General features: G+C 43.1%; 1 protein-coding gene across 16 annotated transcripts in view; it reads right to left on the bottom strand.

Annotated features, from left to right (window-relative positions):
• NCOA2 (nuclear receptor coactivator 2) overlaps positions 1–13921 on the bottom strand; it is a 277145-nt gene that overhangs the window by 49703 nt on the left and 213521 nt on the right. For 14 of the 16 annotated variants that reach the window (XM_081258051.1, XM_081258052.1, XM_081258047.1 and 11 more), the window contains 3 exons: positions 8624–8727; positions 4452–4629; positions 1699–1887 (listed from right to left, as the gene is read on the bottom strand). In XM_081258051.1, the coding sequence (XP_081114177.1) occupies positions 1699–1887; positions 4452–4629; positions 8624–8727 (471 nt within the window). Of the gene's footprint in view, positions 1–1698; positions 1888–4451; positions 4630–8623; positions 8728–13921 lie in introns of those variants that run through there. The other 2 variants (XM_081258054.1, XM_081258053.1) reach the window with 2 other exon arrangements.

Raw genomic sequence — 13921 nt, forward strand, 5'->3', positions numbered from 1 at the left:
TCACTTCTGGAGAACAGGGAGGATGTGTTTTATCTTGTAACATGCAGAGCACACTGCAAGCCCTTTCAACTTCAAACATGCTGGGGAAAAGGTTGATTTAAAAAGTCTCTTCATATCTTATGTCGCTGATTTATGATTGTTCACCTTTAAATTCGGGAAAGAAGTTCTTTAAATATATCCAGTAATAGTGAGTATCACAAAAATAAATGTAATCCTTGTCCTCAACATTAATAAAAGCTAAATTTTTGAGCACTTACTATGAGACAGACACCTTTCTAGCTGCTTTATAGGCTACTGATTCATTTAATCCTCTTAACAACTCTATGAGGCAGATACTAGCATTATCTCCATTTAACAGAGGAGAAACCAAAGCACGGAGTTTCAGTAACTTGCCCAACATCACACAAAACTTTGGGGAAGCCAGGATTTGAACGTGAGCGCACCATGCCTCAGAAACCCTACTCTTAGGCTACACTGTGGAAACATGCGGAATCAGATATTAAATGTACAAAAATGTTTAAATAAATATATAGCACAAAATCATGAGTCAGCTCAGCTGTAGAATACGCCTTTAGAATATTATCACAGATGGATGTATTAGCAACACTTACTCTGTGGCATACAGGAGAATAAAATTGCTTGACATTCCATATCTATGTAAAAATTTAATTTTGAAAACTATGTATCATCTGTGACAGCTCTATTAACTTCCTTTCCAATAAAATTTAAATTAAAAATTACTTACATATTTTTTTTAAAGAGGATTAAATATCTAGTATTGAATGCCAATCATGGCTCAGGCATGTTCATTTAATCCTTATTACGCTGTGATACTGGAATGGTTGACTTCACTGGTTAAGAGAGTACACGGATGTTCAGAGTCGAGAAGGTTGCCCAAAGCCAGAGCTGATTTAGGGGCAGGCCTGCCTGATGACAAAGCCCACCATGTTTCCACGGACTGACGGGCCTCAGCTCTTCCCCGTCTGCTACACACGCAGAAGGCGCTCTTCAGCACTGTCCCATGTCACAGACAGTGACACTCAGCGGTGTGGAGTGGCTTGCTCGGAGGGCGTAGTGGGTGGACACTACACCAGCGTCTCTTTAAAGGGGAGAGCCTGTGCGCTTACAGTTTGGAGCCCTTCTCCCCACTCCCGTCTCCATCCTCTCCTACCCTGGACGCAGCATCCACAGACAAACCATATGAAATCCATTAATCCCTTGGAAGTATACGAAAGATGTTATTTGTACCACGTGTGTTTTTCTAAGGCGTGGCTTGGAGCTTGCTGTAGACATTCAGAGGAGCCTAGGATCCCTGAGAGGTTCAACGCTAGTGGACGTGCGCCAGCAGGGTAGCTACTGGCCACACGGGGCTATTTAAATGAAAACTTAATAAAACAGTTTGGTCCCCCAACTGCATTATTGATATTTCAAATGCTCAGTAGCCACATGTAACTAGTGGCGGCTGTGTTGGACACTGAAGACATGTAACACTGTCATCATCACAGCAAATTCTACTGGATCGTGCTGTTTTAAAGACTTAACAATTTTTGTGATAAATTCAATTATTAAGTAGGTGAAAAGAACAAAGAAACTGCCTCTACATTTTTCTTTGTGTGGCCTCTAATTTCAGATTATTAAGTGTGAAAGAAGTAGCACAGGAATACATGATGTAACATATCCCAGAGATGTGGCCCCTACCTTCTCCTTCTTCTTTGATGGACTTTGGTTGAGAGACAGCAAAGCACTGCATAGTTTCATATTTCTGATGTGCTTCCTGGTTTTCATGACCTTCCTCTTCTGAATCAGGTAAAGGTTTTACCAGCATCCGACAATTGAAAGTATGGCTGTTCCGCCTGGGAGGTTCGCCAGACCAAGCTCCCCCGTTCACTGAGCAAAAGGCAAAAGCAACCCGACAGTGTAAAGAAACTAGCGTCAGACTGGCTTCTGCCTAATTATCAGAACGATGTAGGAAACATATGGTTATCTTACTTTTATATATCTTGCTTTTACTTTTATACTTTTCTAAGTAATTTCAAAATCTAAAGGGGAAAAATTATTGGGTTAATTCTTGGGAATTCCAAATGTCTTTTACACACTTCTTACTCTTCACATGACTCTTTCCCTTCAAGTGCAGGCCCTGATTACTGCCCAGCCCCCTCTTACCCATCTAACCAGATCTTTCACGCTGCCCAGCACAAGCCTCCCCGCCATCACCTTCCATACCCAGTCCCACGTGGATATCCTTGCACCTGCTACCTTGTCTAAGAGGTCAGGCTGCCTCTATGTCTCCCATCCACATGTACTCTTGCTCTAAGGCTGAGATCCTTTAGATACTTAACCAACTGCTCTAGGCATCCCACACTGCCTCTTCTTACTGACCTTTCTTTCCTAAAACGTAACTGAAATTTTACTGTATACTCTGTAACTTGGCTGTAGGTTTTTTGTTTTTTTTTTGCTTCATGCATATTTCTTCATAAGACTGGGATGATCTTGAGGATACACTGCTAATGTCATTTCTTTTCAATGAAATACTACTTCACATGTCTTCTATTTTAGTATCAATACTTAGAAACATATATATTAATTCAAGAAAAAGATGAAAGAGAAGAAAGCCCTCTTTTTTGGGGGGAAAATGCATTAGAGAAATCAAAGAGAGAAATAAAATAATGACTAATTTTGAGAATTTAAGGGTGTTTACAGATCACCAGATCAGCCTCCTCATCTACAGACGAGAAAACTGATGTGCAAAGAAATATTCAGCTTCTAAAGAGCTGGAGTCAGAACCGACCCTACCTCTCACTTCGGTGCCCTTTTCTTTACTGTCGCTTGTGTTTTATCTAAAAGATATTAGGACCAGCAGGACGATGAAAGAGGGGACTCAGAAAAAAGGGCCAGCCGTAAGACAAGCAAATGCACTCTCAAAAAGTCACTAGTTAGAAAACGCTTAAAAGGACACCTAGGTGAACACAATGCTAACCCCACAAGCACTGGGCTGTAGAGGAAGAAAGAAGGAAACAAACCCTAGAGAGAAAAAGGAAATATCAAGTGAACTACAGGAGACTGTTTTACAAGGAGGAACCATAGCTAGCTTTATACAGACATTTGAGAAGTTTATTTTACCATCAGCATTCTTAAAAGCTTACTTACATAATGAAGACTACATAGGGTAATCAAAGAAAAAAGTTCTTATTAACTCAGGTTAATACGTAATTTGAAAGTATAAAAAAGTACAATATAAAGTAAGGCAAAGAGCTCTTTAGACAAATGAATTAATAATAGTGAACTAATAAGTATAGGTCTGCTGAGGAAATCATAAAATTACTGAAGAGATTTGAAAATACTAGTTACTTGAAATAAGACATCCCATTTTCTTGTTCATTTACTAGAGAATGTAATAGAAGAACCTCACAGGAATAGAGTAGTAGTTCACAGTCGTATACTTTGTATTACTGTTGCAGTCACTTTGAACAAAGGGCTATCCTATTAAAGAAAAGCTAGCCACAATGGAATATGAAAGGACCTTTTCCTATTTACCGTGGTAACAATGAGACCAGCTAGCATAAACAGTTTTAAGAAAAGGAACAGAAATACTTGCTAACTCAGGACTTGACCTTATTCTCTACTAAAATATGCACTTCTTTTTACCCATGAAGACGTTCTCAGCATCATCAGCTTAAGTGAGAATATAAAAAAAGAGCCACCTAGTAAGTGGGAACAGCAATGCTCCAGAGCAGCCACTGAGGTGGGCCCACGCTGTGCATCACCCGCTTTAAAGTATGGCCCTTCGGAACCACGGACACTACCGGATAGCATCTCCAGGTCGAGATGAGGAAGACAGGAAGGGGAAGCAGGGAGCGGGCGTGGAGGGGCGAGGTGGCGGGGGGGCCTTGCCACCCGCAGAGCCACTGAGGAGTCTGTGAAGCCCCAGAGCCCATTTTGGGCTCCCAGGCTGGGAGCATTCGAACCTCCACACGCCACTTGTTCCTCAGCACTTTATTTTTAGCCTGTCGTATACACCCACATCATACCCTTCACCAGCAGGACTCAAAATAAACTGAATCTCAAGCTCCGCGTGACCTTCTGCGTCTTAGGTTGTCACGGAAAAAGCAGAGCCAACGGGCACTGGATTGGGCGGGAGGCCATCGGCGGCTTCTTAAAAAACAACCAGATACATCCCAACAAAACAGTTGCCGTGTGCCTACTCTCCATCCGCATTATTTTTACTTTCTTGAAATATAGGGTCAAAACGATCATTCATTCAAGACCAGTATCTACAGATGTCCTCTTCTGCCTGACCTCGAAGCTTCCACAGTTAACACAAGCATCTCTAGAAAATTACCCAGTTACTCTTATCCCCAGCGGACAGAATATAGTTCTGCGTTCTGCCCTCTAGCCAAGACACTGTGCGTGTGGGCAGCGGCTGAGGAGAGACCCAGAAGACACTCATTTACCTATGGACTTTGGCAGCAGGTTTTTGACGAATTCAGTGTGGTCCCCAACATGCAGGATGCTATATACGCTTTTGTTCATCAGCTCTTCCTGGTTATACCTTAGGTACTGTGTCACATTCTCTGAAACAAACACAACGTTGCCTTCCAGGTTCACTACAAAGAAGAACCCATCAAGGGCCTAAGGGAAGAGGCACAAATTGTGTTAGAAAGGAGGCGGCATAAACTCACATCCGACTGCTAAGAAGGGAGTGGCCCCTTTAAGGGAGCCACAATTCACGTGTGGGGAGAAGGGTGCGCTCTCTTGCACCACTCCTATCATTCAGAAACAAGGAACACATTTTCTCTTGCTGAAATGAGTCCATCTTAGTAAGTGGGAGAGAGCCTACATCAGGGTTTCTTGTCACAAACTAAATGACACTCACTCTGCTAATTCATCAGGAGATAACTACTGCCGCGTAAAAGTATACGAGCATTTATCTGCATTTTCCAAATGAGACTGATGTACTCCGTAGGGCCGAGAACAACTTTTATGCCAGTGATCCAATACAGAGTCATTTTTTTGGTACAGTTCCTCATGGAATACAATGGGAAGGAGAGGTCACTGATAATTTTCCCTCAGTTTAAGGATAAATGCCAAGGAAAAAAATGAGAAAATTTTACTACCTTTAAAGCTTCCAAGGCTTAAGCGAAAAGAATCGAAGGTGATCTCAGACCTTTTAAGGAACGCCAATCCTTTACTGTTTGGTGTAAAGGGGGAAAGGGTCTGGGAGGTGTGACTCTGATGTGACAAACTAGTCTTCCTGGGGACCACAGGCTGAGATACAGCCGGCACTGCCCTGAGACTACACAGGGCCTTGAGGTTTAGGTCTGTAACAGTGAGGACTGGAAAGGTAACTGATCACGCCTGGCTCTATTACTTGTTCTCCAAGTTGTCAAGATGCAGGCTCCTAAATCACCCAGAGAGCAGTAGCATTTTTCCTGGGATGGGTGCATAGCTCACTTTGCTGTCATCCCAAAACAGATTAGGGAAGGAGATGAAGGACCTAGGATCATTTCAGGAAATAAAGAGGATAATAATAGACATAGACACGTTTACTGAGCCTTAAACACATAGTGTCGCTTTAATATTTACAATTCTGGAAGGCATGCTTTCCCTTTTCCAATTCACAGAGGAGGAAAAAAACTGAGACTCAAAGAGGTTAAGGGATTTGCCCAAGCTCTTGCAATGAGTCAGCTGGGATGCAAATCCAGGTGGATGTGACTCCAAAGCCCATGCTTTCAACTACCAAGCAGCACAGTGTTCTCCAGTATTTACCCAGCCCATCTTCCTATCATGGTCGCCTGGGTGATGCAAAGGCCGGGAACTCAGTGAGTTTCTCTTGGTTCCTCCTCCTTTTTCTTTTGGATCCTCACTTGTCAGAGCTGTTTCATGGATCAGGGGAGTGACAGGACTAGAAGAGCCTTGATACTGATCAGGCAGTCCTTGGACCAGGACCACCCAGTTCATGCCAGTTTCTTCATGCTGTGTAGTTACTACTATTTTAACACGAATGTTACATGGACACACCAGTATAACAAAGTGTATGAATGGGGCATAAAGTGTTTACTTTTTCTCCAGTTTGTTTTTTCCTTAAGTTATTATTTAGCAGGCTCCTATTTTGTGAGCTTTCTTTGAATATATTCCATCTTTAATTCTATTTTCATGACAAAACTAAGCGCTCTCTCAAATTAGAACTGACCATAAGGCACCAATGAAAAGCTCTTAAAAATATATATTAAAAAAAAAACACCATTTGGTTTTAAGTTTTTCTTAAATGTTCAGTCAGGTTTTCCCAATGGTGTAAACAATATGCAGGGCAAAGCAAGACTATGTGTAAACAGCCTTCCACGATAGGTTGGTATCAACTGTTGGAAACCCTGTGTGAGTGTGAGTGTGTGTGTGTGTGTGTGTGTGTAGGACAGGAAGTCAGTTGGTTAGTTATATACCGAATGTCCTTTTAAACGCACTGCTTAAATACACATTCAACAGGGATTGTCATAATTATATTACCTATTGTTCACTTTTGGAAGTGCATGTAGTTTCCTGCTGCTTTGTACCATGCTAAAAAGACTGACTGTGGCATAATAGAACTGAAAGATGAAATTCTTTCATCTTATAAAACTGTTTTTTTAAAGCTCACTATGATATGCTCTGATGAAAAAAGCTGACATTTGGTTTTGTTGCCTAGCAACCACTATGCTATGATGTAAGCATGAGTGTGCATCTATGCCTAGAACGGCTCAACGGGAACAAGTTTTCTCCGTTTAGATTATTACATGCAAACAGGGATAAAGATGCAAATTCAAACCTTAAGTCTCTAGATTCAAAGCGTTACCTCTCACACATTTAGCACTGAAGTCCTGCTGAACAGGTGCTCGCTCAATGCACTGAATTCTCAGAAGGCTATTTTGAAACAGTGAAAATGTGGATTTATTTGATCTTACGAGATAAGGTCCACTGATATCTAGCAATCTGATTTCTGCAATTAGCGAACTTACTCTCAAAAGGCTTGAGTCATAGCCTTGTGGTTACTGAAAGCATTTCTTTTTAGAAGCCTCAAAAATCTCCCCGAGAGTTTCCACCCTACTTTAATTTTCCCCCATATAAGGAATAAGCACAGATATATGGGCATTTCCTAATTATAAAAATTTAGATTACCATCATTTCCAAATGAATTTTGTTTCTAGTTCTTTCATCTAATTCTAAATAAACAGTCCACCTAGTTAAGAGTTTTCTCATCTGCTTCTAAGAACCAAGTGGGAAGTGGCACTCTCTGGCCTTCCACTGCCTTGTGAATTCTGGAAAATCAGGTTAAGTGTTTTTGCTTTTTCCTCTAAAAATTGTGGTTAAATGTTTTCAAGCCAGTGATAAAAGAGATATACGCAAGGGCCAATGTGGGGTCATTTAAAGTCTTTTGGCCAGCAAGGTCAGGCCCAAGGAATGAATTCTGTCATTTCTAAATGTAAAGACCGGGTCAGACAAGCTTTACATTTCTTCTGTGTCCCCCCACCCTCCGATTATATGGTAGATTTTCACAGAATTAGATTTTCTAAAAATAAAAATCATCTTACGCACCAACCACAAAAAAAGGGGCAATTATTGGTCCTCTCTGATTTAAAAATCCTAATTTCTTATATACGTGCAGCTGCTGCAAGTTAAGTGATTCTACAGTGGCAATGCTGCAGAGCTTCTGGCCATGCGGTAATTTCCAATCTCATCGTATCATCAGCAGAGTAAATCATCCTGAGAACTGACATAATTCATGGCTCAGAGTGCCTCTGCTTCTTGTTATATATTCACTGACAGTTTTTCCCTCCTCTTACCATAGCCTACATCTTAAATTTTAATTCTGGAATAGGTACAGCAAAGGACTTGGTGTTTAATACTGTACCGGTTAATAAAGTAAGGAAGCGGGACTTTACAAATTCTAGATAGTAGTCCGGTCATAAAACTTCCTAAAGTTGATAAAGAAAAGGCGGTTACGACAAACCATTACACTTACGAGTTCTGCCTATTCCTTCAATTTTCGTCTTTATGAAATCAATAAACTAGTTGAAGTAACATAAATAAAAAGCGTAAACCTCCTTTTTAAAAAAATTTTTGGCCGCACCATGGGGCACACGGGACCTTAGTTCCCTGACCAGGGATGGAACCTGTGCCCCCTGCGGTGGAAGCGCAGAGTCTTAACCAGTGGACTGCCGGGGAAGTCCCGAGTAAACCTCCTTTTGGTCCTCAAATTTTAACCTGTATATACAGGCATATGTACACGCATATATGAAAATCTGAGAATTCTGGGGACGTTTCAAACCACAACAATATCACAGAATTTAACAGGACTTGTGAACACAGTGTTCCAAAATGAATGCTCAACTGACAGTTAAAGTTGGTCAAATTTGTATTCCAATCCACTTAATTTAATTCTGTATTATCAATTTGAAACGTATTTAAGCTGGAGTCCGGAGTACAATCTAGATACATATTATTAATAGTAAGCTCAAGAGGTCAGCAGTGCTTCAACTTTAAGAGTGAAAATTAAGTGTGGATTCTCCTTAAATTACATTCACTTGAAAATTAAATGGAATAACGGATAAACAACATTGTAAAATACAGAACCAAAATGAGGGTGCACTACCTCAAGCATCATAGGCCCTAGTGCATCCTTGTCGATGACACCCTGCCCGGTAGATGACACGTCTGACTTCTGCACTTCATCTATGTTGGCGGCTGCTGCTTTCTCTGCAACAAACACAAGTGTGAATTCAACGGCAGTGCTATTTCAAGGACAGAGTGACACAGAAACATTTTTATTGTAACGGTTTCAAAAATCTCCAGTGGGATCAGAACCAGCTATAAAAAAGTTAGAGTACATCCCCACCACCACTGCACAGGAGAAGCTGCTGGAAGCCGGAGCCGGAACATTAACTTTTCCCCTCCAGAACCTGTGGCTCAGCCCCTTTCATGATGCCGATAAAATGAGTTTAGGGGTTTCATGCCAGTCCCTGACAAGCATTTTTTCTCTAGATTGCAAAACTGCTCTATACCGCGGCACAATTAGTGCCGCCTGCAGAGATTCCCCGAGCTGGGATGACCCGGGGCCTGTTGTTCAGGCTTTGGGAAAGAAATCAAAGATGCATTTGAAGAAGGAATAAAAACGCGTCCTGACCACTGCGGCTGCTCCCACGTGACACTCCCCTGGCTCTTGTACTGTCCCACCTCTTGTCGCCTTCACACTTAAAGTAACCAGAAAGACTGGCCCCTGTCTGGTGGAAGGTGCTTGACGAGGTAAGGCAGAGAGAGCGGCGCCCTATCAAGCACTCGGAGATTTCAACGGCTGCCCTTTTATCTAGTCCAGAGGTGTGGACTAAAACGTCTCTCTACGAGGCCTGGGAAGACGTTCCATCATGGAAAAGTCTCACGGAGGAAACAGATGCACAGTCATCAATATATATATGCAAACGGGTTATTTCAAGAACACCAAGAAAAGTTTAAAGCACAACAGATACATCCCAACAACTTGCTAGGAAACGACACAAAACAACGCGTCAGCTATTTGTCCTGAATAAATTATACCCTTGTTTACACTGCATGTTATCATTGTAATTAAATGCAAGTAAAGAAAAGTGTAAATCAATTTAGTACTCAGAGTCAACTTGCTTTCATGAACTTAGTAGACTCGGCTTCCTTTTTTTTCATAACAGAAGATTTTACACAGTATTTTGAAAACCTGTCACGTTTAATTTGTACCTGGGAACCTAGAAAGTACTTAGGAATTACACAGGCCCTCCAAATCTTGCTGCTCCCTGATGGAAAACGTCCACATGCATATTTATCAGCGGAAAAGGGAAGAAGGCCTGTGTAGTTCAAGTCTAAGCTCAGCCGCTTAGTACAAGTCAGAGCACGTCACTTCAACTTTTTAAGGCCTTAGGACCTGCTTTCTCGCATCACGGCGAGAGTAAATGGGATGATATGTAAAACACACTTTAAAAACCAGAAAGGAGTTTACAGATGTAACTTACTACTAGCATAGCTGTCTTTTTAAAAATAATCTTTTTTTAATTTTTAAAATTCATTTTTATTTTAAAAAATATTTATTTATTTATTTATTTAGTTGCTCTGGGTCTTAGCTGCGGCATGCGGGATCTTCATTGTGGCATGTGGGATCTAGTTCCCTGACCAGGGATGGAACCCGGGCCCTCCGCATTGGGAGCGCGAAGTCTTAGCCGCTGGACCACCAGGGAAGTCCCCCATCTGCCTTTTTTTTTTTTAAATTGGAGTACAGTTGCTTTACAAAGTTGTGTTAGTTTCTGCTGCACAGCAAAGTGAACCAGCTGTAAGTATACACATATCCCCTTTTCTGGATTTCCTTCCCATTTAGGTCACCACAGAGCACTGAGTAGAGTTCCCTGCGCTATGCAGTAGGTTCTCATTAGCTACCTATTTTATGCATAGTAGTGTCTGTATGTCATTTATTAGCTCTCCCTTACTTAGTTCCAAATGCAGAATTTAAAAGCAGAGAGTATCTGTTTTCTCAATGACTCTGCGACGTTCCTGATTCACCTGCTTAGATCTGAATAATTGTGACCAGCTATAAACAGAGATATAACTCGTCTGATAGCCATTATAACTCAGCACGTGAGGATCGGTTAGGCCTCACTTCGTTTCTTTCCTTGCTGCCCTCCCTAGCTCTTGACTGTAGGTCCCCTACCTTATCTGCTGGCTTGGTCTCAGCCCAGTTCCTCAGCCAGTCTTAACTGAGGCAGGCGGCACCTCAGGTTCTTCAGACAATTACCGCACATGTTCTCCCCATCCTCTCCCCACGCCCCATCTTCCCAGAACCTTTCTCACCACCAAGTAAATGCACATGGGGCAGACCCCCACGCCCCGACCCCCGCTTCTGCTAGTCACTCTGTAAAGCTGTAGATTTCTTTTCAGGGTCTGCTCACTTTCCCACACGAGTCCGGGGACAGGACTGGCACCATCAGCTGCTGCTTCATCTACTTTTCCTCTAATTTAACAGCCCTGCGCTGTCGGGGGTCTGTGCAGGCTTCAGGCCTAAGGATCCCTGAGTTTCCTTAATACTGAATCTTAAAACCCATGGAACAGATATTATAAATGTACGCGGTCCTACTGCATTCTCATTTATTTACTTTTTGTCTGCATTTGGGGTGTAGGAACCATGTGCTAACACGCTGCAGACTGAGTAATTCTCAGCCTTTCCTTGGCCTCCTAACCGTTCACAGGGGCATCGTGCTCCCATCAGCATCTTCGGTGGCAGCAGTGACTCTCAAAGTGGGATGGTGTGCCTGAGAAGACCTCCCCAGAGAAGGTCTATCAGAACCTGCAGATTGAAAGGCCTTCTTTGCACAAGATTCTGCTACATCTTCTTGGAAGGTATCATTTCTCCTCCCCTCCTGCAGTGAGAACCCCAGCCCAGGAAATAGTATACTGTCCCCACCAGGAGTTTCACGAAAGGGGTATCCTTGGTGTATCCTCAGTGGCCAGCACCATCCCTACGTCAGAGTAGGTTTTCACTGAATATTTGGTTGCTGACGGACGAGACCAGACCCACTGCTGGCACTGACCCCCGGGAATGCAGGGGCAACTAGAATCGAGGGTGGTGGGGAAAGGAACTGATTTTCCCTTTCAGGCCCACTGGCCCTCCAGGTGCAGGGGTCAGCAATATGGGGAAAGGGTCTCCTGAGGAGAACTGGGCTTAAATGATGAATCATCTTGTCTTGCCTCAGTCATTAACTTTCAAGGCATCTCACATTCTTGCAGGCTCCCAGGTCCTTCCAATCTTTCCACTGTAACAACAGGTGGTGTTATTCTTCTTAAAGAAAGGACTGGGACTTCCCTGGTGGTGCAGTGGTTAAGAACCCACCTGCCAATGCAGGGGACATGGGTTCGAGCCCTGGTCCGGGAAGATCCCACATGCCGCGGAGCAACTAAGCCCGTGAGCCACAACTACTGAGCCTGCGCTCTAGAGCCCGCAAGCCACAACCACTGAAGCCTGCATGCCTAGAGCCCGTGCTCCGCAACAAAGACAAGCCACTGCAATGAGAAGCCCGCGCACCGCAACGAAGAGTAGCCCCCACTCGCTGCAACTACAGAAAGCCCGCACGCAGCAACAAAGACCCAATGCAGCCAAAAATAAATAAAAATTTAAACAAAGAATGGACTTAATTTAAATTAAGGTGAGGTGGAGTGAGACAGGAGGCAAAAGCTAATCACAAAGGCAGCCCCATACCTATCACTGATCACCGGAAAACATTAGGCTATTTGTCATGTGAGATTCTGACATCACAATAGTAATAAATTATGGTTTTCTGTGGTGTCTATATTAATGCCTCATTTTATGGCAAAATAAATACAAAATAACAATGTATAACCCATTTCTGAGTCCTTTCGTTTTTGTTGGGTTTTTTTGTTGTTTTTTGCGGTACGCAGGCCTCTCACTGCTGTGGCCTCTCCCGTTAGGGAGCACAGGCTCCGGACGCGCAGGCTCAGCGGCCATGGCCCACGGGCCCAGCCACTCCACGGCATGTGGGATCTTCCCGGACTGGGGCACGAACCTGCGTCCCCTGTATCGGCAGGCAGACTCCCAACCACTGCGCCACCAGGGAAGCCCTGAGTCCTTTCTTGTTGTTGGTTTTTTTTTTTTGCGTTACGAGGGCCTCTCACTGCTGTGGCCTCTCCCGCCGCGGAGCACAGGCTCTGGACGCGCAGGCTCAGCGGCCATGGCTCACGGGCCCAGCCGCTCCGCGGCATGTGGGATCTTCCCAGACCGGGGCACGAACCCGTGTCCCCTGCATCGGCAGGTGGACTCTCAACCACTGCGCCACCAGGGAAGCCCTCTGAGTCCTTTCTTTTAAAAAAAAAAATTATAGCTGATTTACAATATTACATCACTTTCAGGTGTACAACATAGTGATTCAATATTTTTATAGATTACACTCCACTTAAAGTTATTATAAAATATTGGCCATACTCCTTGAGCTATACATTACATCCTTGTGTCGTATGTATATTTCCCAAGTCTTTAAAAGACAATCAATATACTTTGTGAGATGTTGGCAGTTTGAGGATCTGATCATCATTCTGAAGACCCCAAAGTTTCCTGAATTCATTAATTAATATTTTGTGGAATTAAAAAGATTCAAACTTGGAAAACTCCATCATGCAGGTTCCTAAACACTGATAAACTTTCAGGTCAGGGTATTCTAAATATTCTAGCGATGTGTTCAGGCACTGAATTTTTGACTTTTATTGGAAAATAAGAATGAGGGACTTCCCTGGTGGCCCAGTGGTTAGGACTCCGCGCTCCCAACGCAGGGGGTGTGGGTTTGATCCCTGGGCAGGGAAGTTCTGCATGCTGCGTGGTGCAGCCAAAAAAAAAAAAAAAAAAAAGAAAATATGAAGAATGAGATTGTATCCGCATAGCATTTTCTTTCATCTTTAGGAATCTACAGATCAGATATAATTTAGGGCAAGGGCCTAAAATTTAATGTAAGAGATGACTTAGAGGGGATAAAACATGTGTTCGGGCTCTACTGTAAAGCCTGGACAAAAATAATTATCATCCTGAAAAACTGTAATAATAAAACATGTCCTTTTTTCCTCTTTATAACATTCAGCTGAAAAATCTTCAAAAGGAGAAAAGCGGCAGCTAACAAGCAGTCACAGAGAATGCGGGGCTGGCATGGGGAAATCGCCCAGTTACACTGTCCACATGTCTGGATGTCTTGCTATGTGTCTCACTCATGTCTGTGGTGTGCAGATGGAGTGAAGGATCCTCGTGGGCTGAGAGCTTACATCCAGCTGCAGGGGCAAAGCACTGACAGCTGAGCCAATTGAGAAGTGAGGGCTGAACTGTGAGGAACTAAGTTCACAGAAGGGGTAAAAAAGGCTGGACGTGGCTGAAAATGCTTCA

Source organism: Mesoplodon bidens (genome assembly GCF_964165515.1).
Source record: "Mesoplodon bidens genome assembly, chromosome: 16".
Classification (NCBI taxonomy): domain Eukaryota; kingdom Metazoa; phylum Chordata; class Mammalia; order Artiodactyla; family Ziphiidae; genus Mesoplodon; species Mesoplodon bidens.